This window comes from Rhopalosiphum maidis, chromosome 2 (assembly GCF_003676215.2).
Source record: "Rhopalosiphum maidis isolate BTI-1 chromosome 2, ASM367621v3, whole genome shotgun sequence".
Lineage (NCBI taxonomy): Eukaryota > Metazoa > Arthropoda > Insecta > Hemiptera > Aphididae > Rhopalosiphum > Rhopalosiphum maidis.
Window position 1 is genome coordinate 42,021,218 of NC_040878.1, and position 27,883 is coordinate 42,049,100.

The 27,883-nt window shown below is 30.3% G+C and overlaps 2 protein-coding genes across 2 annotated transcripts in view; one reads left to right on the forward strand and one right to left on the reverse strand.

Moving 5' to 3' along the window:
- The window catches only part of LOC113554936, a 248,619-nt gene that overhangs the window by 213,695 nt on the left and 7,041 nt on the right, over positions 1 to 27,883 (reverse strand). The window lies entirely within an intron of this gene.
- On the forward strand, positions 14,377 to 27,617 carry LOC113554937 (protein 5NUC-like). The gene is made up of 9 exons (XM_026959039.1): positions 14,377 to 15,000; positions 19,739 to 19,942; positions 22,119 to 22,320; positions 23,000 to 23,200; positions 25,789 to 25,952; positions 26,015 to 26,129; positions 26,225 to 26,380; positions 26,607 to 26,804; positions 26,901 to 27,617. Exons 1-9 carry the CDS (start codon positions 14,653 to 14,655, stop codon positions 27,128 to 27,130), a joined length of 1,818 nt encoding a protein of 605 aa, XP_026814840.1. The 5' UTR covers positions 14,377 to 14,652; the 3' UTR covers positions 27,131 to 27,617.

Below are 27,883 nucleotides of genomic sequence, written 5' to 3' on the forward strand. Positions count from 1 at the left end.
GGAAATAATGCTTTGTTAATTATTGAATACGTAGTAATATTATATTCGTAATTATATAACCACAGCCATAGGCGCACTATTATTATTCATTATGCGTGTATTAAGAAATTGTACTTGATATAGTATGTATATTGTATACATTAAGTAAAAACCAACAACCACGGTATTTATTGGTATTTCTAATAACTACATTAATACTTAAAATTATAGCTCAAATCTGGTTTCACACACTCTCAAAGAGATCCGATCGATCCCGAAAAGAATACATTTTAGCGTTGGTAGGTGTTTTATCTTCGCAGTTACAGCACACAGTAACGGCAGACGGATTTCGCTGTTGACTACACTTTACCGCCAATAACATTCCGACACGATAGCGTGATGATGGCGGCAAAGGTATTATGCAGAAAAATAAGACGTAGGTATTAAATTAAATTATGGTCGTAGCCGTTATATATAACGGGTGTGTGTGAGTAGGTCCATTATCACCCTTTTTTGAACACTCGCCGGTGTTGTTAACGTCCTTTGCTCACTTCGAACGCGTCCATTAGCTTTCGAAACGCGACCGACCGTCCACCCACCAGCCCGCCAACGGGCGTGTATGGTATACATGTATAGCATGGGTCTATACTAACCCGTACCGCGGAAAAGTCTCATTAGACGACATTTTTTTCCACGTCAAAAAAAAAAAAAATAAAAATAAAAAACACTGAACTGAAATAAAATTACATTTACCTCTCGGCTCTCTCTTGGCGCGATTGCCGACTTTGCAATTTCGCTACACGCGTTCCATATAAATATAAGCCTACATAATATAATATAATATATTATATTCACACGCCGCACACCCGTTTCTTCTAGCACCTTCTGTACCGTTCTGAAAACCTGCCGTCATCAATCACGTGTTTTAAACATCGACGTAATTCTCTTTTGGCGATAGAAAGAGAGAAAGTACTCCTACCATCTGATTGGCGTGCACCATCTGTCCTTCTCTGAGGATTTTTTTCACTCTCTTTTTCTTTTCCGGTTTTTTTTACCTTTCCCCATTTTTCGTTCGTTCGACACGGCTTTCTCGTTTCGCGTATAAATAATAATTGCGTCCTATGCACCTACCCGATTTTGAAAAACCAATTATTACAAAAGTAACAATATACCTATACATATATAAACTCGCGGATCGCGGTGGTGATCAGCTGCTGTAAGTCTGAAGCTCATCCTACATTGCAGCGAACTAATTAATTTACAATTTACCTACTACACATAATGCGTTTAAGCCATCAATCCTCTGTGCTCATAAAATGATCGATGTTTTAATCCATCACCCGTCGTCGTCTTTTTTATATCAGCCTAGATTTTACTAATTTTTTTGATGTACAATCATCGTTATAATATTACATTATATCATTCTTCGTCGTTGATATACACGCATTCACGACACTGTATATATATATATATATAGAACATGTATTTCGATTTAAGCTGGCCTCGAGCACGCGTAAAAAAAAAGTAAAAACTAATATAATATTATTTTGTGTACATAAAAAAAGTTTTAATTTAAAAACCATTGATATATATTATATACATATTTATTTTTTCGTTTGAATGCTTTTGAAAAAAAAGAAAAATATACAGTTTAGTTAAATCTTATTTTTCCTTTTTGTATTTAACAAAAATACGAGTTTCCGGGCCAATTATAAGATTGGTTGCTATATAGAGGTAATGCGCGAGGCTGTTTCCCTCGCTCACTCGCAAAATTTGACCCCGACAGCAGGTGTGTAATCGTACACAACGAGGTATACAACTGTTAACTATAACGCACATACACGCCTGTTAAAATAATAATAATAATAATACGAATCTGCGCACGTGTGTGTGTGTGTGTGTGTCGTACGAACATTGCGAGGTAAATCGGTGCGCGTGCTCTACGATGAATATTTTCTCCCCGCGTAGGTTCGTAATTAAAAACTATACCCACTATAATATAATACTCCAGTGGTTTTTGCCGCCGTCGCTGTATTATTAGTTTGTACATTATACTAATAATATAAATGTGGGTAGGTGTATTATATACGCGGAAACAATACTACAGCGTCGTGCGCACACACATAATACACGAAACAGCGAGCAATAATAATTCCGACACCGCGTTGTTCCAGATTTTGGGACCGAATTGGCGGCTCTGGAACGGGGAAACTCTCTTACTGCGCGATAACTCGAAATTAATACCTACCCGCCATCCACCTTATTTACTATTATTATTATTATTATTATCATCATCATCACCATCGTCGTCATCGTTAATATATACGCCTACCCACTACGCATTCACCTAACCGCATTACAGCAGTTCACATGTGGTTTTCTGGCCAGATTGTCGAAACGGTTTTCTGAGAACGTCACCGCACTATTACATATACTCAATACTCATTGCTCGTATAATTTCTACACGTAACACATATAATATTTAGTATATACACATAGAAATCATCGCTGTTTGCTAAAAGACCGTAACTAAAAACTGTTTAGAGTTAATTGTTTTGGTAACTGAATAATTATTTTTTTTTACGGTCGTACATATCTTGTGGTTTTTTTTTTTTATAATATATTTTGATATTTAATGTTTTAATTTTTGAAAAGTACACGTTAATAATATATCCTTATAAATCTCTCTCTCTCTATATATATATCTATTTTAAAATATGATTTACGATATTTTAGTATAGCATTAGGTATAAAAATATTAATTATTTGTTTAGTTTTTATTATGTTATAATATTGATCGTTTTAATTATTAATATGTTTTATTAGTTATTCAATAGAGTAATGTTTATTTAAATATTTTTTAAACTACGTGTAATATAATATAATGAATAATATTAAATTGTGTATAAACAAACCATATGGACTTATCTCTCAATATTTTAAAAAATATAGCTGCATAGTACATTTAATCGAAAATGATGTAAACACGAAAAAAGCGTATTAATAGCACACGTTTTCTTGTAAGGTTTTTCGTACATGATATTTTGATTAAAACTACCTATTACATTTTTAAATTACAATGGCAGTGCAGCGATATGTACCTACCTATTGTTATATTTCAATAATGTACACGCGCGACTTGAGTCGAATATAAAATTGATATACGTTTCGAAATCGTACGCGTTTCCTTCAGCGGCAATGATGACGCACGTTATCGAGTTGCAGTGTTTGTAAAATGTCTGCAAGAAAAATATTTAACCTCATATAAAATATATATTTACTTAATCCAAACAGCCGCAAAGGGTATCTGTATAACGTATTAATCAATAGGATAAATGAAATATAAAATAAATTTATATGACGTTAAATTAGGTCAAAATTACGTGTTGAGCACGGCCTTTAGATTTGGTGAGTGATAAAATGTTTATTTTAGTTGATTTATAATGCTATTATCAAATACCGTGTGCATTCAAACGAGGATAAATAAATTAGAGTCGGCAATAGAAGGTGTATTTTGTTTTTGGATAAATTGCCACTACATATACATTATACAATATGTAAGTGTAGGTACAGCAGTTACACTTGATTCTCCGATGCTGTTAATTAATTAAATTATACCGACGAAATATAATAAAATCGAGTGTCTGTGAATATAAATAAAACGTAGTTACCGCCTGGACGATACATTTAGTTTTTTTTTTTTTATTTCACCCCAAGACTATATTATAACGCACCACACGCAAAAAACTCTTTTTCATCGATTGATAATAATTGATCGTCTAAAAAATGTACAATATTTTAATAATATATTATAAGTATCCAAAACTTGAATGTTAATAGTAACATACATAAAATATACTTTTCGAATGTTTTATTACTTATATTATTTGTATGTATGTATACTTTTATAGTATATGACGTAAAATGTATTTTGTATTTGTGTAACTCTCCATATATGATATTTACATTTGAACAGTATATTTATTTTAATAGCAATAATTTTCCTAGTGCGCTTATAATATTAAAACAATTATGTATATAAAAATGCATAATGAATGATTGTAGTCAAAACTGATTTCATAACGATGCCATTAAGTTTTAATGACGTTCGTATGGCAGGTATAGCTCTAATTATTTCTTAAGGATATAGTTACAAATTCGAAATTTAATATCAATCACACATCGTTAGTTATTTACTGAATTTATTTAGTTATGTACCGGAAATTAGAGAGTTTATCCTTATCAAATAATTTTTACTCTAAATCAATCGCTATTCGTTGATATTAAAGACAATTGATTTATCATGAGAATTTACATATTATATAACTATTTATGATTAAAATATTTTTTTATAATAACTATTTCTTTTTTATTCAATTAATTGATAGCACTTTATGGCATACATGTAAATTATAAAATCTACATTTAAGCAATTTTTTTTTGTCATAATATTTGATATTATAAAAAATAATTACATGACTATTATTGTATTAAAATAAACATATTAAGCATTTTTACTTATGATGAAAAAGTAGGTACCTAAATGTACATATTTTTTTTTAATTCATGAGGATTTGTATATCAGAACTTTTTAATTAAAAATGAATATATTTTGTATTATTAATATTTTATTTTTAATTAAATTATGTATACATTTTTATACTTATCTTGTATTGCTAGATTTGAACTAATCTGCTTTTATAATTTATTTCAAATTGAATGAATAGTAGGCTATTCTTTTTTTGAACCAAAACCGTTTAAATGTAATATGTTGTTTAAACTATTTTTTGCTTTAAAAATATATATACATTGCAAATAGGTAAATATATTATGAAACAGTATACTATATCATTTTATTACTGTAATTTTACTTTATATATTTTTTTCCCGGAGTACAAAGCACTACTTTGACAGTTAAAAATTAAATTACATTTGTAAAACTTATAGTATATTGGCAATCATTTGTATAATTTTTTTTATAAGCCCTTATTTTTATAATTCCGACGAATTTATGAATTTAACTATCAGATAATAATAATATTTCAGGAACAATACAAATAATAATTATACATGTTATTATGTTCATTGAGTCATTGTTAAACATTGTAATAATTACAACTGGCTAGAATATTATAGATAGAAATTATATGAAAACAAAATAGTATTCATGTAGATTTGCTTCCGGTCAATTTAAAAAAGGCAATTATTATTTGAATGCACGTATTTGTGGGATATAAACGTTAATGATTGCACGACTTAAGAATTTTATATTCGTAGTCGGAGGTCAGAATTTTTTTCTACGAGATTGGTAACGATAAGGTGCTGTCACGATTTAAGATATTATACTTAAGGTATATCTTAATTCGTGGGTGCTGTCCAAACGGATAGTATATTATTAATAAGTCTCTCTCGCGTTCACGTCGTCGGAAATAATTTAATTTTGCGGTTGACAATAGATACTGGAACAAGAACAATGGTTAACATTTTACACAGGAAAAAATTCGGGAAAAATCGTAGAATTACATCATCCCCTGCCCGTTCAGGATTTAATTATAATGTATATGCATAATATCGTATACATAATACATATATTATAAATAATACATATAAATTCGTATATACGAATGTATATAAAATATATTTAAACCTCCTTAATATGTATTGTATTGATACAATGATAATTCTAATTGTAGCGGATAAAAAGATTTTACAAATTATAATCGTATTAATTAAACGATTTATATTCTCAGAATATTTCAATCCATAAAATAATATATATATATATACATATATATGTATATTTTATATTCCGTTTAAAATTAATTTATACGATCGTAAATCGTATAATAATAAAATTAGTCTCAAACTCCCCATGGAATTAATTCAATTATAATATTCAATCAGATATTTCTTTTAAAATAGTACACTTTTAATATTTGCAATACTTTAAACTCACTAAACAGATGTGGAAGTCAGTATTAAAAACAAAAAAAAAAAACAGTTTATCCGAGTAAAAATTAGACGTATATACTTACGCGTAATGGAATTATAAAAGAAAAGCATATAACAGCTTTGAGTTAAAAGAAAATCATGTTACACAAAGCGAATAGCGTCGCAAAAGATAAAATCACTTTCATAACTTTACTAATCTCTTGTGCACTCTAGGTAGGAAATTGGAAGTCAGAAGTTTAAATTACTGAGAGTGGTGTTTTTTTTTATGGTTAATGCTAGTGTGGGATGCCGCTGGTTCTGAAATGTACTCTTAACACCACGGATTATTATTTCTTGTCCTAGAAAAGGGCTCTTAACATATTTTTATATTATATTGTTCCCATTAAATTCAATAAATATTTTTAAATTTTTAAATTAGAAAATCACGTAGTTTTCCATTATTAGTTATTTTATTCACATAAGTGTCGAATACAATTGCGTAAAACAAAAAAACAAAAGTAAAAAGTATATTGTTATTACTTTGGTTCTATTGGCAATATTAATATATTTATGTATGTTTTGTGGTTTTATCTTGTACAGTTTTTGATAAATATTTAAAAAGAATAATAAAACATACAATATTTATGAAAATAGCTGAGTTTTATACCTAGTTAGTTATATACTTATATTATTATTATTGATTAGAATGTACTTATTAAAATATATAGCAGAAATAATAAATATTTTACAATTAGTTATCAATAATGATTTATGCATCGACGATCGATTGATGAACAACCGCGATAAGTTTTTTTTTTTCCCAATGGCCAAATTACAGCAATTATATTTATTTTTATCACTAATTTCAGTATTTATTTTTATGTTTTCTATATATCAAAATAATTAATAGCGAATTATTTATTTTTAAAAACGAAATTTACTAAAATAATTATGTAATTTCATAATAGATATATAACGCTAAATATGGAAATTTCATATGAATGACATTGCTAAAGTCTTATACATTTATAAATATAATTTTAGTTTGAAATATATTAAGAAGAATATAGTTAATATTATTTTATTTTGGTGTTTTTAATTTCAATTAAAGCTTAAAGGTTTACTATCAAACGGTTTAATACTTCAAAATTCAAATACGGTTGTGTTACCCAATAATTATAATTGACATTATGTAAAATATAAAGCAATTTATGGAGTGTGAGTGGCGAAGCACGAGTGTAAATATTATAAATTAATCAGAACCCCTTTAGCCTTGAAAGTTTGGACATATAACTTACTGTATAATATTAGACATATTATACGTGCATAATATAGTTTTTGTTTTAGTTATGCTGCGGTGCGGTAGTATTTGCTTTTATCAAGACTGATGATTTTACGATTCAAAAAATACAATAAAACTAATATTAAATTAGATTATACTAAAATACTCATTAATTATATTATTATGATAAAAATATGCATACGAAAACGTAGACCGAATTTAATAACTAATCTCACTCTTTCTTTTCAATATGAATTAAGTTTCAAATTTATATTTTCATAATTGAAATAATTGAAACATAATAGTAAATGAGAGTCCGTGATAACAACCGGATCCGGACATCACTTTGAAATTGTTAGTGTTTCGGTTTATCAATGCTACAGGTATGTATAAATTCTTCCTTAAAAATTATTTATATATGCAAGATATGTTTTTCAAATTACATAATTGTATTTTACACGAGGATCATTCAAAACAGAGGTAGTTTTTTAAACGATATTAAAAAAAATGTAAATATAATAATTTAGTATAAACGACTATAATATAGATAAAATAATATAATATATTAAACATGGTATTATGTAGTAGTATTATATATATACAGTAAAACATTGATAAGACGATTCCGTCTTGCAGGACCATGCAATTTTTCCGTGTTAACAGAGTTTCTGTTTTGACGGGGTTCAAAAAAATAAAATTAAAAAAAAAGTACCAAAGAAATTGTCCGTATTACCAGGGTTTACGTTTTACCGAAGTTCCGTCTTATCGAGGTTTCACTGTATATAATATTATGATAACGCCATAAGATACCTACTATAATATTAAATACGATAGTACCATGAATTTATAAACCTTATACTATAGGTTATTTCGACCGTTGTGCTTTCATTAAAAAAGAGCCATCCGCGGAACGCGTGTTATTACGTCGGCGGCTAAGAAGAGGTCGATATCCATTTTGTCCGTACCTCTTAAACGGGTAAAAGGGCGTAAGTCGCCGACGCCATATAGTTTGAGTGTTTCACATCAAATACTCCGAGAAAACTTGAAATAAAACGCAACCAAGCGTATAAACTGAACGACGACGAGATGTTAGGAAGTCCGGTTATGCGCTGCACAATAACGGTTACCGTTGAATTATATCGCGTTTGACAATAAAATAAAATGGAAAAAATTTACGGTAGGTACGGTTAGATGTATACACTCTTTCAGACTTTGAAATGCGAAATAATAATATAAAAATAAATAAAAAATATGAAAAAAAAAACGCAAACGCGTGCTTACTTACACTTCCTTAAAAAAAATACGAGTACATATACCAACACGCAGAGACCGTTTGCTGTTAACTTTTTTTTTTTTTTATTATACATAACAAAATTTGACGACGCTTTTGTTGTGCCTATTGTATACTCATATATACATAAACTATTCTGTTCTATATAGCTTTACGATAATGTGAAATTTATTTTATTTTCAATGAGTACAGTTGTTTTTTACTTACTACAGGAGTAATATGAAACGATATTTTGATATAGATCAAACAGTTGGTCAATAAGAGTTTGTACCTATTGTTAACCTGTTTTATTTATTGAAGGATGAAACAATTGAAATATATAATAGGTATAAGTAAAAAAAAATCTTTAATAAAAATGATCACATTAATTTAAAATGTAAGCTAAATGCGAATTCAAAAAATTAGTAGAAAATTACAATTAAAATTTAACCATAAATCATAATATTAAATAGTAATACCTAGTCATAATATTATAGTATGTAAATATATACAACGAATAATATTATTCAACGTTCAATTAATTATTAATGAACTATTGCTCTAAGTGAGAAAATGTAATTTGTTATTGCAGTATTAAACATATAATAATATAACAAAATAATCTGATAATAAAATGCAATATTAAAATTTTCCATTAAATTATAATTTTAATATGTTCTATTTTATACCAATATTATAGTTAAATTATTTTGCATGCAAACATTCGTCGATTCATTTGAAATCATAGAAAAATTGTTATATGACCGTTTATCCCCAAATACCCATATTATAATAATTAATATAGGCACGTTAAAACAACAATATACATTTAAACGTATCTTTAAAAATTATTTGCAATATTATATTATTAATAAATAATAATGTATTATTAAAACTATGGTATAATTTCATGGATTATTATAAGTATACTAATAACTGCCGTTCGTTTAATTGCTTATAACGATAGATTTATGAAATAGCATTTTATTGTTGCTGTAAACATTTGTGCTATATTTTTTATTTTTTTCTTAAACTTCGTGATTATTTTATGATTATACATTAGTGTATTGTATGAATTACTTACTTTAACATTGGATAATATATTTCCATTTGTCATGAATAGAGCTTTATTATAGGAGTTACATATTTTCCTTGAACTAGAAATCTTATCAATAAAATGACAAGATAAAAAACAAAGATTATAAAGTGAATACTTAATGTATTTATCTATATCTATGCTATTATTATAAAGAGGTACCTAAAGTTTGTAAGTTTATGAGTTTGCTTGTAAGAAGCAAATAATCAGGAAAATATTGAAACTATGATTATTATTGTCAGTATGTCAAAACTATCGTCTATACACCAAATCGGAAAATCAAAAATAACGCAAATGTGTATTAGGCAACCAATTTAATACAAATGCATTTGAACGAACAACGTAGTGTAAGGCCACAGTTAGTTAATTTAATATATTTGTTTAAATATTCGATTTTATTTTATTCTCAATTATTTTAAGTGTATTTTACTTTATTTTTTTTAAGATTTGTGTAAAGTATTGAGAAACAAATTTTTAAAAAAGTTATGTTTGTTTTATTTAAATCATATCGGTGTAAGCATGATATATTATTCTGTTTGTCTAACCAGTTTTCCATCATATTTCATTAAAATCATTATCATAACTTAATAACAATTATTATATATTAAACATAATACTACGACAGTACCTTAATATATAATAGACACCTATGTAACTAATAAATAATAAATATATTTTTTACATATTATTAAAAATATTATTCTCTGATTTTTATATTTTTATGTGAATGTTTAGAATTTTTTTTATTCATTTTTATCTTCTATATTTTCTAAGCCCTAAACATGAGTGTATAAATGATCATAATAGTTGTCTATAGATTTGTGTTTGAGAATTATCATGATGAGATAAAAAATATACAAATTAAACACAATTTAGATTACTACTGAAAGAAGATAATATTATCTCTAATGCCTATTGTTCTTTTTAAATGTATTTACAACTATTATAAGATATGAGTTTAATAAATACAAATTATTTTTGAAGTATATTTATTATTAAAAAATAATAGTTTAATATTTGAAAATTCTCACTGATATAAATATTTATAACGGCTTTTTATTCTAACTGACTTAATACACTGCCAATCAATAAATAAAATCGATGATAGTCTAGTTACATCTTGATTTTATTACAAAAAAAAAAAAAAAAATATTGAAACATAATTTTAAATGTTCTCATATTAGTCATATTGAATTAAAACTATAAAAATAGTATGACGTTCCATTATATTATATCCTTTATATAAAAAGAAAATAGTTCCTTATATGTGACATTATGATTTCTGTTAGGATGATTATTTTCATTAAAATTTAATCGATTTATGCAGCATAAAAATTTTCAAAAATTTAAGCTCCCGAAATAGATTTACATTCTCTAATTTCTGGTTTCCCTCATTTATCAATATTGACGCAGGCAGAAATTTATATTTTCTATCAATATAATAGTATGTTTTATATTATTTGTGCTTTGATATATTATCATAATGCTGTTATAATGAAATTACCAATTACTACCTACATGTTTTGCAATGCAATGTACAAAAATAATTTTTACGAATTCGTATAAATAGTTAGATATACATATATTAGAATTAGATTAAATTAATATGTGAAAATTGTCATAATATCTTTAAAAATCATCGCTGTTTTCGAGTAAACGGGATTATAGAACGTATTATTGTTAGCTGCAAGGCCGTATGATTACATAAAATAAAATGCTTAACAAGCTGTGACATATTAAACAGAACAATTAAAACAATTTCGTCGGTATTTAATTTATTATCAATGCAAATAACAGTCAAATGTAAATAGTTTAATGGAAAGAATTAAGTCGAACTTTTAGTATAATTCAGTTTACAACAATTTATAATCCTTTTTAACTGTATTAAATAACGCAAGTCGAGAGTATGAATAACCTATTAATCTTTATTTTTTTTTAACTATCAGATTATTTAATATTGTAATAATTGGAATTAACTACTTTTTAAATGTCAGATGTTTTTGTGTTAATGGCCATCGACTCTATAGCATTTGTGTACATCTATATCATGTTATACAGTACAAATAAATGGTATGAAATCTAAACTCAAAAATGAGGGACTTAGTCAGGTTACAGACACTATGACGTGTGTACCGAACTAAATGAAATTAATTGTATGAATATGTAATAATTGTGCTATAGTTCGAAAAAACATTAAGTACTTAAATATTTTATTATCAACTGCGGTTTCAGTGTGATAGGACTATAATCACAAAATATACTGGTTATTAAGTATAAACGACTCATAATGAGTACCTAATCAATAATATTTATTATTTATTATTAATAACAATTAAAAATAAATAATGTTGGATTGGTAAAATATCGATTATAATAGTATTATACAGAAATACTGTTCATCAAAATTACCAACTAATTAAATATAAAAATATTAAAGACATAATATTATTATACTCCGATGATAAAATCGAAAGACCTCACACTCGTTATACATTTATGACGGACACGCTAAAGCATGATGATATAATATATAATTGGTAAGTATAATCGTTTAAAAAACATGGAAGCATTATAAAAATAAAATGATTATGATTATATATAATAACAGTGAATCTGACATTCAAAACTGACACTCAAATACTGTACGTATTACTGTACATCATTCTATCTGATTAAAAACAAAACAAAAACCGACGGGATATAAAATATAAATCGGACAAATTATATCTGATTAATTATGCTTACATGGTGTCGTCACCGGCTGGATTGACATTTTCGACTGGGAAACAATAATATCATTCCGTATCGCAACGATAAAAACGGATCAGTAAGTCGTGGGGAAAGTATTACCACGTGCGACAGATGTTCGTCATCGTCGTCAAATTCTATGATTTATCTGAATTCGATGAAAAAATGTATATTTGATTAAAACAGTGCGATATATTTATCAAGCGAATTCGGTATACAATGTGTTTATGGTCGACGTCATAGTTTTCAAGTGTTATAGACATGGTTGAGAACAGCGGTGGCAGTGGCTATATGACATAAAAATGTGCCGAGTGACGGCGGTAGAAGTTGATTATAATTTATATAATTTACGCTTTTATTATTCGCAAAATTATCGTGGGTTACGCGAACTTTTTATATCGTTTATACATCTATCCAGATTTCATCGAAACCGTTGATTGGCTAAGCGTGCGGGCCGGATCAAAACATTTGTTTTTAAGTACAAGTCATTTAGAATGTAGATATTGCGTACACTATACACGCCCGTAGAACGGGCTATGGTATAACGACGTGGCATTTTGAGCGAGTCAAATGGTCTCAGGAGACGCATAAACAGAGCGTTTGCATCGGCAAAGAGTCGAGGGAAATACGTTTAGCATAATGCGAAATAAACGGAAATAAAAAAAACTTCGTCAATATCGTCGTATAATAAATGATTGAACGTTGAAAGAACAAATATAGGTGTTAAACAGTAAAACATATTAGTATAATATTATCGGTGAAATAAATATCAGAGAATAATATTAATCAAATCGTGATATCCATCTGTAGTGGAAAAAAAAATTAACACTGAAATCGGTCACGATTATCATGATCGATAACTCATTATTCCTAATTAATTAATACAATCATACACACACGGTTTTGTTGTAGTCAGTGACGGATAACGAAAAACAGTTAGTATATAAATAATAAAAGTCCGACTGACGGATACCTTAACCTAGACGCCGATATACGTCTGTGTACTTGTAACTTGTTACTGGTTGGTTATAATGATATACTCTGAATATTTATATATATTACTTTTGTCTCTAAGTTATTTCTACGGTATAGGAGACGCAGCTATTGTTGTAGTGCATAACGATACGTCGATTTAGCCGATAGTTTTGCGTTACCATACGAACGGTCCGATCGAATCGATGCGGATCCTGGGCAATACGATCGTCTATATTCGTCGGGTGCTTAGAAAGTATACTCACCACCCGCACACGCGCAGGTTAACCGAGGAAAATCAAGTAAAACATCAACGACCGTTCCGTACAAGTATTGAAATCGACTTCAACGGAAACGCGAATAACAGTCGAGCACACATTTCGCAATATCATCGTGACGTTTTGTCATCGCAATAATAAAAATAAAATATTATCTATGATAAAACATAATATTACAACGCTCCACACCGGCAATACCGATTCGCGGTGTCCACGCATTACTATCTATCTGTCTATAAATAACCGTTCGTTTATCATTTGTCGCAGCTCCCCGCGCCGTGTCGTAACTCGGCTCGTTTTGTTATGTTTGCGAACTCCGTGCTCATATTTTTTACGGCCCGTATAAATACTATTGTACGGCGTCACCCGGCGCCGCAGTTTCGGCGCGGGTGACGATTCGCTTTTTTGGCGCACCGAAGTCATTGACGCTCATCGTCACAAAACCACGACGACCGCGTCCGTCGTAGTGTAATGAACACGACGAGTGCGCCCCACGACTACACACGCGAGATTCGACTGCTTCCGTCCTAATATCATAATAATGTGCGCGCACGGGCAAATGACACCGTGTGCGGTGCGGACCGTTCCAATATTATTATCATTATTATTTTATGTATTGTATATGACAAGAGCGTAGAGGAAGTTCCCTCGTACGGCTAGTGCACTCCATAACGTCGAGGGGGGGTGGAGGGGCGTTCCGCGTGGGACGGGAAAGAGAGCGTTCGATAAGCGAGTGTCGGTGCGTCGGTCGGGAGTGGGGAGCGGCGAGAGGGGGGCCCGACGGACGGCGTACCGAAATCCCGCCGATATCGTCCGTCCGTTGCGCGCACACGACGACGCGAACATCGCGAACAGACAAACGCTCGCGTGACGAGCCGAACGACCGCGCTACGTAAACTGCCGCAGTTACTCCGCGTGACGCCCGCCGCCGCCGCGGTAACGACAAGTGACATAATAATACTATTGCGTTACAACAATATCGGCCGCGGAAATTCGTCGAAACACACGTCGTTTGTGCCTAATAGTAATATAATATCATATTATACAGTAATCGAACCGCAACGTTTTCACGAGGTAGTACACCGCGCGCGCAGAGATGACCGACAGGGTGTTCCGGACGGCGGTGCTGTTGCTGTCGCTGCTGTCGGCCGCGTCCGCGCGCTACCGGTTGCTCGTGTTGCACACCAACGACATGCACTCGCGGTTCGACCAGGTGGACGAGTCGACCGGCGAGTGCCCCGCGACCGCCGGCCGGCCGTGTTACGGCGGTTTCGCGCGCCTCAAGACGGCCGTCCACCGGGAACGCAGCCGCACCGACGCCGGGCCCGTCGACGGCGCGCTGTTCCTCAACGCCGGCGACACGTTCCAGGGCACGCCGTACTACTCGTTCCTCAGGTGGCGGGCCGTCGAGCGCATGGTCCGCACGCTCGGCATCGACGTCATGGTGAGTGCGCGCCACACACACACACACACGCGCGAGTCTCGTTGCCGCGCGGGGCCCCCACACCCCCCTCAACGACCGCGCGATCTTTGCCCACCTGTTCCTATCGCCGTCGTCGCTTCGTCACCGTCGTCAGAGTCGCGTGCGCGCGGAGACGAAGTTTTTCCAACGTTTTTCACGGTCGCGGGTACACGCGTAGGACGCGTCCGTATGGTGTAGGCATGGGCGTACACGATAGTGTTGTCTGTAAATTATTATTTTTCAACTCTCTCTCTCGTTAGAAACGTGTACCGTCAAAACGTTTTTAATCTCATTGGAATCCGCTTCGTCGTAGGAACCGAGACGGATTACGGGACAATGATGGTTGATGACTGGTCGGGTGTAGGTCGCGATGGCAAACACGTTTCGGACTCGGAGAAATATAAATAAGACGGTATCCTACGTTATTATATACAGATTATATTTTGCCGCGGAGCAAATCGATGATTTCAGTAATACGGTTACGTCGACAATGCTCAATAATGTTTTTCGTTTTCACGAGTCGTAGTCGGTTATAGACTCGACGTCGAGTATATGTTTAGTTCACGCCAATGGAACTTATGATTATTCACAGATTTGTTCGTTTCCCCTGTACTCGACGAACCGGTGTGCCGTGTGGTTTCGGTGTACTTATTACGCATACCAGTGCGTTATGTATTTTGTTTTTATCGCTGTCGAATCCGATGAATATTAAACAGCATTAGGTGATTAGATCAATTTTCTGGTTGTGATGGTCATTTATTGAATATTAGTTGTTTCTTACGGGTATTTACTGGTTTTAAATTGTGCGCAGAAACGACCATAAACTAAACGGCTAAATGAGTTTTCTCGTTGGTTTTCAATACTGGTTTAGATATTGATATCATCTTATATATCCATTTATTTTAATGTTGTTTATTTTAACCTGGCCTAGAGTTGGCACTGGTTTCAAACTGATATTCAAATTTTTAGTTTTTTTTTTTTTTTTGATTTGGAAAGTTCACTAACACTACGCATATTATTATCGTATCAATTTTCCATCGATATCAGTAAAATCTGCAAACTCGACTAACACTTGTGAAAATTCTGGAAACAGACCTTCCGGTTAACAGTTTTGTTTATATCCCATTGGATAACCAGTGTTCATCACAATCATCATGTCACCGCCAAAATTCCCATACTCTTCATTTTCACATGTACGATTGATGACAAGTGACGGATTCCGATCGCGAGTATTAACTTCAGGTACACTTTATGTATCGCGGTCGAGTGTGTTGGATATAATATTATAGTCCCTATAGAAATGCAAGTCAAAGCGATTTTTTCACTCGCTGTTCTTTCATACTAATCATTTTCCTCAAACACGCATTTTTCGAGTGTACTACGCTATACGTGTACGTTTATAACAAGTACATTTTAATAATATGCGTGTATTGGCCATATTGATAGCAAACATTTGATATAATAATTTTAATGGAAAATACCTAAAAGAAACTCGATGAATAAATTATTGTTGATAGTATAATAGTAGAAAAAAATAATGGACTCACGGGGAACCCAGTTACATGTCCCATACACGTTTTATGTTATTAGACTAGATAGAATTAAATTATAATTTAACAAATACTATAAAATACTTCATCAAATATATAAATATAAATTTATCACCATTTCAATCCATCGTAGTTGCTTACAAATCCCATAAAATTGACGAAATAATCGTATAGTTTAATAATAAAAGTACAAATTAAAATAAAATATACCTATTATACAACAATTTAATTTGTGTATATTTGTTTATTTTTTATTTATGACGTTGTATAATATTATATATATTATATATATATAACTAATGTAATAATGATACCTAATAGTTGTATTTAATTATTTTGATTTGTTACATACATAATATACGAGTATAATACAATATTAGTAGATAAGCAATGAAAAATAAATTGAAAACCAAAACAAAACGTTTTTGTAAACGTAGTAAATTAAAACCTGATCTTATCCGACGTTGGTGATGATGTTATTAATATTTGTTTTACCCCTGCAGAAAACACACTTTACTCGTGGAATAATAGGTATAATACGTAATATTATGTACAGCGCGTCTATGTGTATATTGGATGTAATTTTAATTTATAATATAACTAGGAACTCATTTTATATTCGAGAGCAATAACTTTGTCTCTCAAAAACCTTGGTAATTTAGATTAAGGCCGTTTTAAATTTAAATATATGTCATTTTATGAATAAATTGTTTTTTTTTCGTTTTACTTAAATCGGTTTAGAGTTTATACTCGAAACGGTATAACCACCCGGCTATTTAAAGCGTTTAGTAAATGCAAATTAAAAATTGCAAACAAAATAAACATTATTCATCATGTCTCAAACTCGGCCTTAGCAGGGTTATAAAGCGATTATCCCGTTGGAATTAAAGAATAATATAATTTAGTGTCAACTGAAACACTATTTTTTATACACAATTCCGCCGAGAAAAATACAGTCTTAGTAAATATAGGTATATATAGCCTACTTTTAAATAAGTTAAATATTTATAATGAACAACTTGATGGAATTTAACACTATTTGTTCAAAACTTGAAGTTTTTGCATCTTTTTTTTTTTTATCTTGCAGATAAATAAAATATTACCGAAAAAAAGTCTAAGCAACTACCTTAGTTTTTTGATTACAATCTACTACCTAGTCATAAAGGTGAAATAAAGAAAACGAAATGAAAAAATAAATCAAAATAATTATTAGTCGAATGGAAATTGTCTGATCCTATATTATAAAATAAATATAGAAGATAGTAGTTTTTCAGATAAAATAATATTACTGGCCAAACAGTGATATTTTTATTTAAATCGCTACCTATATGCTGATAATTGAGGAAAAATTTGATTATAAGTATTAATTATATTGTTGTTATACTTTATATATAGTTAATAATAATAATATAATGTATTCACTTTTTTTTCCGCATTCCAAAAATGATATTTACTATATTAAAAGACAAAAACAAAAATTAGAATTAAACTAAAATTGATTAGTTCAATATAATATAAACACGTTCAAAATAAAATGAATTTTAAAATATATATAAAAGGTGATAACTTAATGTTTTTAAAATAAATAAATTAATTAATAATAATATTATCTTTTGTATCTCAAAAAGAGATATACAAAACACACGCATAATGTTATCAGTGTTATCACCATATTTAATAAATTTAAATTATGACTATATTATTCAATAAAATATTAATTGAATTCTTACAGTTTCGAAATATAATAAATATTATTTTCAACATAAAAATAAGTTTGAGTTATATGAAAGTGAAAATGTTTTAAAATCGATAACCTAGTGGCAGGATACGGTTTACGATCGTAAAAACGATGACGTAGGATTTTCATTTCGTTGTATTATAATATCTATTACGATTGTATATAATTATAAGTATAACTAAATTCGTATATTATATATTTATATTAATAATAATTTATGTCGATATAAATTATAGCAAAAAAAAATCCCGTTTTGATAGAAGTGCATTTTAATGTTTAAACTTTAAAATAATATTTAAGTCGATCGTTGATCTTAGACTGCGTATAGAGTATGTGTTTATGCACCGCTACGCTACTCCAAAACGAATAAATCAGAAACGATCAAAGTATTCAAGCAATTTTTACCGAAGGGGATTTCCGCAATATAGCATGAGTAAACTGCATTATTGAAACTCGGGTACTTATAAAGGTGTTATTTTACAAGGCGCCAGTGCTTTCGATAATCTATGCGTATGTACAAGTTTTGTTAGCTGAACTTAACCGAAGTGAGATAGACGTAATACTGGAAGTAATTATTTTAACAGTAGATAATAATAATCATTATTTAAAGTAATTAAAAACCATATTTAAAAAATGTATATATATACTTTTACTATTTTTATCGTAATTGTAATTCTAAGTTTTATGAAACTTTTTTGAATGAAATTGTTCAAATTCATATCATAGCCCAAAGAAGAATACTTTTCTGAGGATTTTAATTTATATTTATTAGGTACATATTTTAACTAGTTTATTTGAAATAATCGCAAGCATTTAATTTTTAATAAGCGGAATAATGGAATATTTTTTTCGAGTTATTCCCATCTTCGTTATGGAAAAAAAAAATTATTTTAAAAAATATTTATTTTTTCAATTTTAAAAATGATGAGTGTTTTCTATTTATGAACAATTCACGCAATACGAGTGTTAAAGTTTTTACTTTACATAAAACTAATAGTACGATAGTACTCATAGCAAACCCATGAAACACAATACAATGTGTTATATTATAGTCATTATTCATTAAAATGTTATTCGATATTTAGGAACAAAAACGTTTGTCACGAGTAAGTCAGTATGTTGAACCTCGAATTCCTCAGTCCAACGCGTGTCATATAGTATAATTCTATAATGTGTACATAATTTATATTGTGTAATATGACTTAAAGAAAATACGACTAGAACAAAACCATTATTAGTAAATTGTAACATAGGTGTATAGGAATATTTTTATTAAATTTTGTATACGACTCATTATTGACTAACATTTATGTAGGCTGTGTGAAAACAATGTCAAAATAAATGTATCGCTATTCTTCATAAGTAATAACGGATAACATATTATTATCATTATTAATTAATTATTGATATTGTACATAATATTATGTTTCAGTCTTTGGGAAATCACGAATTCGATGAAGGTGTACAAGACGTTGCGTCGTTCATACGAAACACTAACATCCCCATAGTTGCTTCTAATCTCGATCTAACCGGCGAACCATCATTAGCCAATGAGCCGAATTTGATGAAATCTAAAGTTTTGATGGTGAACGGTCGCAAAATCGGAATTATCGGATACTTGACACCGGAGACAACAGTGAGTAATACTCAATATACTATATACATAATATGGCTATTACCTGGTCATTTTGTAAAATTATATATTTTTCCACATCATAAGGTTGCAGGTCGATACCTTTAATTAGTAAACAGTTAGTTTCACGTGATCGTGAAAAAAATGTTTAAATAAATAATTCAAAAGTTAGGTGGGAAAAGAAATTCAACGCTCAGGCCAGTTACCAAGCTTATTGGCTCCGGTTAGGTTAAGGTAACGTACCTATTAAATGCGTAGTTATATATTATTATTATTTCAATCGTATAAAATTACAACAGTGAAAATTTTGTAAAATATACCGTGCGAAATTAATTAATAACTCTTAAAGACTGTAGAGAACGTAAACTAAAATAGAATATTTCAATTGTCACCGGTAAAGGAAAACGTAAAATAATTTTAATTAAAATAATATTCTCGTTGTGTTAAAACTATTATTATTACGTCAACATTTTAGAAAACATCATTAAACCTAACGGTGAGACAATACGGCTACGATGACGATATCAACACTGTGCAGTTCACGAAGAAAATATTACAGAACATTAGAACTGCAATAATAATTTACAATAATGCATGATATTACACTGTGGGCGTTGTACGGTTTGGGTAATATAAAAAAATACGTTTACTGAACAAAAATTATTATATTTTTTCGTAACACTTATATTTAACCGCGACAATAATAATCGATATAAGACATAACTCAGACCGTGTTTTCAACTATTGGCCGTCGCGCGTCGTCTCGTCAGGCCAACAGTCATGGCGGTATGTCGATGCTGTCGACTAGACCGGTTGACCGGCGGGCACGACTGCGACACAACAAGAAATTATAAATTATTTAATCGTAAATTGCATCTGCATAACATGCAAGGTAAATAAGTTTGTCTAAGTGATTTTTGTCAGTGAGAAAATAATATGCGCAGTGTCTGTTGTGATTCGACATTTACAAAAAAGTGATAAATATGTAGGTAATCGCTATGCTTTATCTCGTCATTCAGTAAGCCGCTATAATATATGTAATACATTTAAACTCAACAATTATTCATTGCATACAAAAAAAAAAAAAGATTCTGAGTGAGCAAGTATATGACCTTTCATTTTATGATATATTTCTATTGCAATTAAAGTAATTCATTGTACTATCTATATAAGTACGTCAACTAGTGTAGAACAGTAAATTGAGTTGAAATTTGCCAAAAACATTGGAATTTTATTCTTGATAACTATGTACTATAATTTATAAAAGTATAAATTTAAAACATATTTTTATTTTTATCAACTCTTTAAATTAATACAGACGAACAGTTTCAGACTAGAACAGTATGAATATAAGTTTGTGGTATAAATAGGAAATACCATAAAATTAATTTAAATATTTTGAGAATATCACTATGGAATTTTGTATAATATGAAACATAATAATTGATGTAAAAGTTTAAAAAATATCTACAATTTTTTTTTATAGTTATTCATTGTTTAAATATCTCATTAATCCGAACTTAAAATGGCTAAAGAAAACTATGTTTATATATTTTTAATGGTTTTAGTTCTAGTTTGAAATACTTAAGATAAACCTTGAATTATTTATTTCTAAGTATACAAATTGAATATTTTATTTAAAATAGTTTGTAAATGTTCATACATTTTGTCAAAATTTGAACTTTTGTAATAATAAATTATGAAGAAAAATCGTACCTATATTATATCTTTAATATTTTTAAATATTGATAACAAAACTTACGATGATAAATCTTATTTTAAATTTTCAAACTTTTAGACCGAGTGAAACAACTTTTATAAAAATTTATAGAGGAAAAAAAGAAAACGATCTAAAATAACTATAAATTGTTCCAAAAGAGTCAATCTACTCTTGAAACTTAAAATCTAAAAAAAATAATTAATAAAAATCATAAAATGTATTGTGATACATATTTTAAACGAATTTTATTCCACTTATATAAATAAAAATAAAACATTTATGTCAGTTTATACATTAGTATGCTCGCTATGTTTGAATTCGTTCGTCTATGGTGTGCATAACTGAATGATATTCTAATCGGAAACAGCAATTTATCGAACATTAAAAGTTAACTCACGTAAAAATTCTTATCCGAATGGTCGATTAAAACGTACATTTTGTGTTCGTATATTTTTTAAGATTATAGCAAAAGTAGGCAGAGTGAAAATATTGCCAGAAATCCCGTCAATTGCAGCTGAAGCGAAACGTCTTAAAAATGACGGAGTGGATATTCTCATAGCGTTGGGACATTCTGGTTTCGAAATGGACACACAAATAGCCAGAGACGTCGAGGACATCGATTTGGTAGTTGGTGGACATTCGAATACATTTCTGTACACAGGTGATTATAGTACTTATCGTTTGTGGTATATTTATAATGCATACAGTATGGTAATTAAGGTAATTAAGATAAAGTAGCCTCAATTCTAAATATAGTGTGGATTTTTAGTGTAGTTTTTTCTTAATATAACTACATACTTATCTTCAAAGAAGTCTGAAAACCGTATATATTTAAAAAGTTGCTGCATTTTTAAACTATGAATACTGTTCTAATTCATTTAAAACTCAGATGATTAAAAATTGTATTTTTTAAATATTAACAATAAAATGACCATTTTAGAATTTTGAAAAAAAATTGTTTTTCGAAAAAAAAAATGTATTTGTTTTTTGGTAAATTATGGTAAAATAGGTTGGTGTATTACATTGAAAATACTACATTGAAATATCCGTATTACATTTAAAAAGTTCAGTTGCTGTTGCCAATAAATTTCTCACATAGTACATACTGCAATTTTTTTATATAATGAATATAATATTATAAAATGTATATTATTACGGAGTCAGAATAGTATTATATTATAGTTAAGTGCACAACCTCGTCATACATTATTTAAAATATTATATTATGATGAAATGTGTACAATTGTACGAGCATCTTAGTTATATAGGGTATTATAAAGTGAATTATTATGATAGTAATACATTATTATAATATTAAAAGTAGTTTTTATCTTTTTAAGGTAATCCACCGGATATCGATAAGCCTCTTGGCCCGTATCCTTTTTGGGTGGAACAACCAAACACCAACAGGAAAGTACCCGTTGTCCAGGCATATTACGCCACTAAATATTTGGGAGAATTGTGGCTGGAGTTCGACGAAGTCGGCGAAGTTGTCAAATGTCATGGGAATCCGATTTTATTGGATTCCCGTATCGACCAAGGTATAATCCCAGTATCCCACATATTGTATAAAGTTTTAAAGATACTTCTTAACATTAACACGATGTTACACCCGCATGTGTTGTATCTGTCTTACAAACGTACAACATAGCAAATTTATTTCCTTTAGAGTCTATTCTATGTTATTAATTTGAATACTATTAGAACGAATTAACCGATTATCAAAATTAAAGATAGAAGAATATTATCTTTATTATTTCTTGTTGGTTTTTAATGATATTTTGATATTTATTGATTAATAAGTATGTACGAGGTCTAATCAAAAAGTATCGAGACTGTTAAAAAAAAAAAAAAAATATATTAGATAAAGTTATTTACATTCAATCTCCTTCAAAGTATGCTCCTTCTGAGTCCATACATGTTCTCCAACGTTCCTGCCATTTTTGAAAACACCTGTGGAAGTCATTTTTAGAAACTCCTCGTAGCTGCTCCGTCGCATTTTGTTTTATTTCATCTACATCTTGAAAACGTTTACCCTTAAGCGCCATTTTTATTTTTGGGAATAAAAAAAAATCACATGGAGCTAGGTCTGGTGAATAGGGGGGTTGAGAAACAACTGGGATACCATGTTTAGCCAAAAACTGCTGCACAACATGGGCTGAATGGGCTGGTGCATTATCGTGATGCAATTTCCAACTACCAGACTCTTTAAGCTCGGGTCTTTTTCTTCGTACAGCGTCTCGTAAACGGCGAAGAACATCAATGTAGTACTCCTTTGTTATAGTCTGTCCTTTAGGAGCATACTCATGATGAACAACACCTTGGTAGTCAAAAAAAACGGTCAACATGACCTTCACTTGACTCCGAACTTGACGAGCTTTTTTGGGTCGTGGTGAATCAGGTGTCTTCCACTGCGAAGATTGTACCTTTGTTTCTGGATCGTAGCCATATACCCAAGTCTCGTCACCAGTTATAATTGATTTTAAAAGAAATCATCAGATTCGGAACACTCTAGCAAATCAGTGGCGATCTGTTTTCGATTTTCTTTTTGCTCACCTGAGAGCAGTTTTGGTACAAATTTGGCTGCAACTCTTCTCATGTCTAAATCAGTCGTCAATATGGTTTGAGCTGATCCAAATGAAATTTGAAACTCATTACTAAGTTCCATAATTGTCAAACGACGGTTACCTCGTATTGCTGTTCGTATTTTTTGTATCATTTCCTCATTGCGGCTTGTTGATGGGCGTCCTTCACGTTCATCACTTTCAACAGTTGTTCTACCCTCTTTAAATCGTTTAAACCATTCAAAAACGCGAGCACGGGACATGGTTTCATCTCCATAAGCTAACAATAACATTTGGTAGGTTTCAGTAGCCGTTTTTCCCAGTTTATGGCAAAATTTAATGCACACTCGTTGTTCTGTATTTTCGCTCATTATGAAATCCGACGGGACGTAAAAACATACTTGACTTAATCGCACCTAGAAGCCGACTGAAACAATTTTAATCTAATCTATGTCTAATATATTTTCCCAACATATAAAGTTAAATTAATATAGCACATGCAAGTTCATACTCAAACCGGTTTACGATTAATCGTATCAGTCTCGATACTTTTTGATTAGACCTCGTATAATACTAAAACATAAAAATCTTCATAACTTGATAAAAAATTAAATTATTGTTTATAGGTTTACAATAAGTTTTATAATATGCCAGTTTGCTTTAATATTTAAGTTAATAATACAATGAAAATACATTTGCTGTATAGTACGTTTGATAAAAAGAGATCATACGTGTCGGTATATAGTATCCTCTTATATGACTTGACGAGGTGAAAATTAAGTTGAAAATACGAAATTAAAAAATTACTGTAAAATCATTCAAAAAGGATTGCAATTTACTCTACAGTACTTGGAGGATAAAAATATATTTATCGAATGCCATGTTTACGAGAAAAGCTTTTTAGATATTGTGTGGAGCTTGTAGAGAAATTTCGTTCTACATCAAAAAATGTCTATATATTTTACGAACTAAACACAGCACTTCGTTGCCTGTACAAAATGCAATCGTGTTAAATTCGGTTGCTTAATGTTAACATTTAGCGTGAAGATAAATACTATTTTTGGTTTTCTGATTTGGTGTATTATATGATAAAGAGGAAATATTGAGGTCATTAATCGGGATAAAAATTATTCTAATTTGATAGTAAATTATGGTTATAAAATAACTCACATCGATCATAATTTCGTCAAAGTCGGTTGAGTAGTTTTGGAGTGCATCGTGGACATAGCCGTCGTACACAAAATTGTTATATATAAATATACAGAAAAAAATGTATGATGGAACTCATATGCTGGAACTTTGGTGATATTTCGTGATTTGATGGAATACATTTGCGTGCACACTTACGACAACTTAAAAAACGGTATAACCACCATAAATAGTGACTATTTCAATAAAAACAAATACGACCTAATAACCTTTGTCCATTTTTAAATTGAGTTTTCATTTCAGCATTACAATTATTACCGATGATTAAAAAGTGAAAACTTTGTAAAACATTGATCATTAAGGTTATATAAAACTACAATAAGAAAATCTTTTATATTGTATAATAATTATTATAGATCTCGAAGTATTGAACGAAGTTAAGATGATGAAAAAATCTATCGATAACAAAACTCAAGAAGTGATAGGTTCGTCAAGCGTATTCTTAGAAGGCGCTAATGAATACTGTAGGTTCAAAGAATGTAACCTGGGGAATTTCATAATGGACTCTTTCGTAGATTATGTGAGTAATATAAAATGCATAAATAAAATATAGTAAAAATAATAAAAACGGTTCATGTACAGAATATTCGAAATAATATTAAATCGTTTGACTTGTCCAAATACTGGACCGACGCACCGATATCGATAATACAGGGTGGCGGAATACGGACAAACATCAATATTGTTAACAGAAGGGGTAAGTTATACAATGTAGAACAAAATAGAAGTTACTTGACATGTAATAAGTTTTATATGATCATATTTTGTATGTGTGCGTTGTGTGTATTGAAGGTAACATCACTTTTGGTGATTTACTGTCAACGCTGCCATTTCAGAACGATGTAGGTAAAATTACAACTAAGGGTTCAGACATTTGGACAGCTTTTGAGCACTCTGTTCAGCGGTACAGCACAACGGCGGGCAACGGTGAATTTCTACAAGTTTCAGGTAAACGAATTAAATTGGTCTAAAAAATATAAATCATATTGATGTAGGTACCTATAAAATTGTTTTCTATTTTTTAACACAAAAAATCTGTACAAATGTAATATGTTTGCGATAATATTATATCGATACGCAGTGACGACTTTTTGTAATCAGATACAAATTTTGTACTTGCAATTATTACCAAGTTTACTGAATATGTTAACAAACATTTGTTATTATCCAACAGGATTAAAAGTCGTAATAGACTTAAGTCGGCCTAGTGGCAGGCGCGTGCAATCCATTCACGCTAGGTGTGGAAATTGCACCGTTCCTATTTACGAGAAATTGGATTTGAACGGCAATTACACGATAATTATGAGTAAATATCTGGCAGAAGGCGGGGACGGCTTCTCATTCAAACAAGTGGGGAAATATCAGAGTTTTGGTGAGTATGGCGCAAGTACTATGCATAGAAAGTATATTCCATTATTATTTTATTATCATTATTAAATATTCTGTACACGTGTGTTTATAAAATCAGCAAGATCGGATTTTAATATCACGGAAGAAGAAATCCACGTGAGGTCACCGATATGGCCAGAAGTCAGCGGTCAACGGATAGTGCTGCTCAACGTGGGAGAGTTGAACAAGACACAGACGTCTAGCGGTGGTAGAAAACGTGTTTTGATACCCCTGTCGCACTTGACATTATTACTGTTGACGATCACGGTCACGTCGTGTCTGACAGACCGGCTTATTACATTTTATTAATACGGTTTTCATAGCGTCGTGTACAATTTGCTCACGAATAATTTTATATTTTGTGATAATATTTTTTACCTTCTAAGTATTAAGAATTAATAACGGCGAAGACATCATCTTATTCGATTAATGGCCACAACAGTATTGTTTGAAATACTTTTCTTTCGCGGAAGCTCGAGAATTAAAATTAATTAAGTGCCAAAGTTATAATAAAGTCGGTCTGACGAGTATACACGGCTTGCATAGTTGCATGTCTATATATTTTATATTTTATGTAAAACTTGATAGATTATAATATGTGTATACTGTGTATATAGAGTCTTATGGAAAATAAATCGATAAAACGTGTATGAAGAGTGGACAAAAAATTACATACGTAAACTGTGAACTATACGAGAGTACGTACCTATATAGCTATAAAACTCACGTGCATTTACGTTACTTATAATGTAATATAGTTTACGATATTCAATAAAATTTTAATAATGATTTTTTACGGTTTTCACTTTTTTTTCATACACTTGTTAATAAATTATTTAATAAACGATCCTTTACTCACGTGCCTGACTAATTTAATAGTATTAATAGTCTGTGTGAACTATACATATCGTAAAACCAAGCGATTTTCTATTATACATTTATTATTAAATTAAGTATAATGATATTATTCATGCTTAATATTAATCTTAATCTTAATCTTATTAATATTAGGCACATATATCATTATATGCCGAAAATCGGATTATAAATTATATTATGATA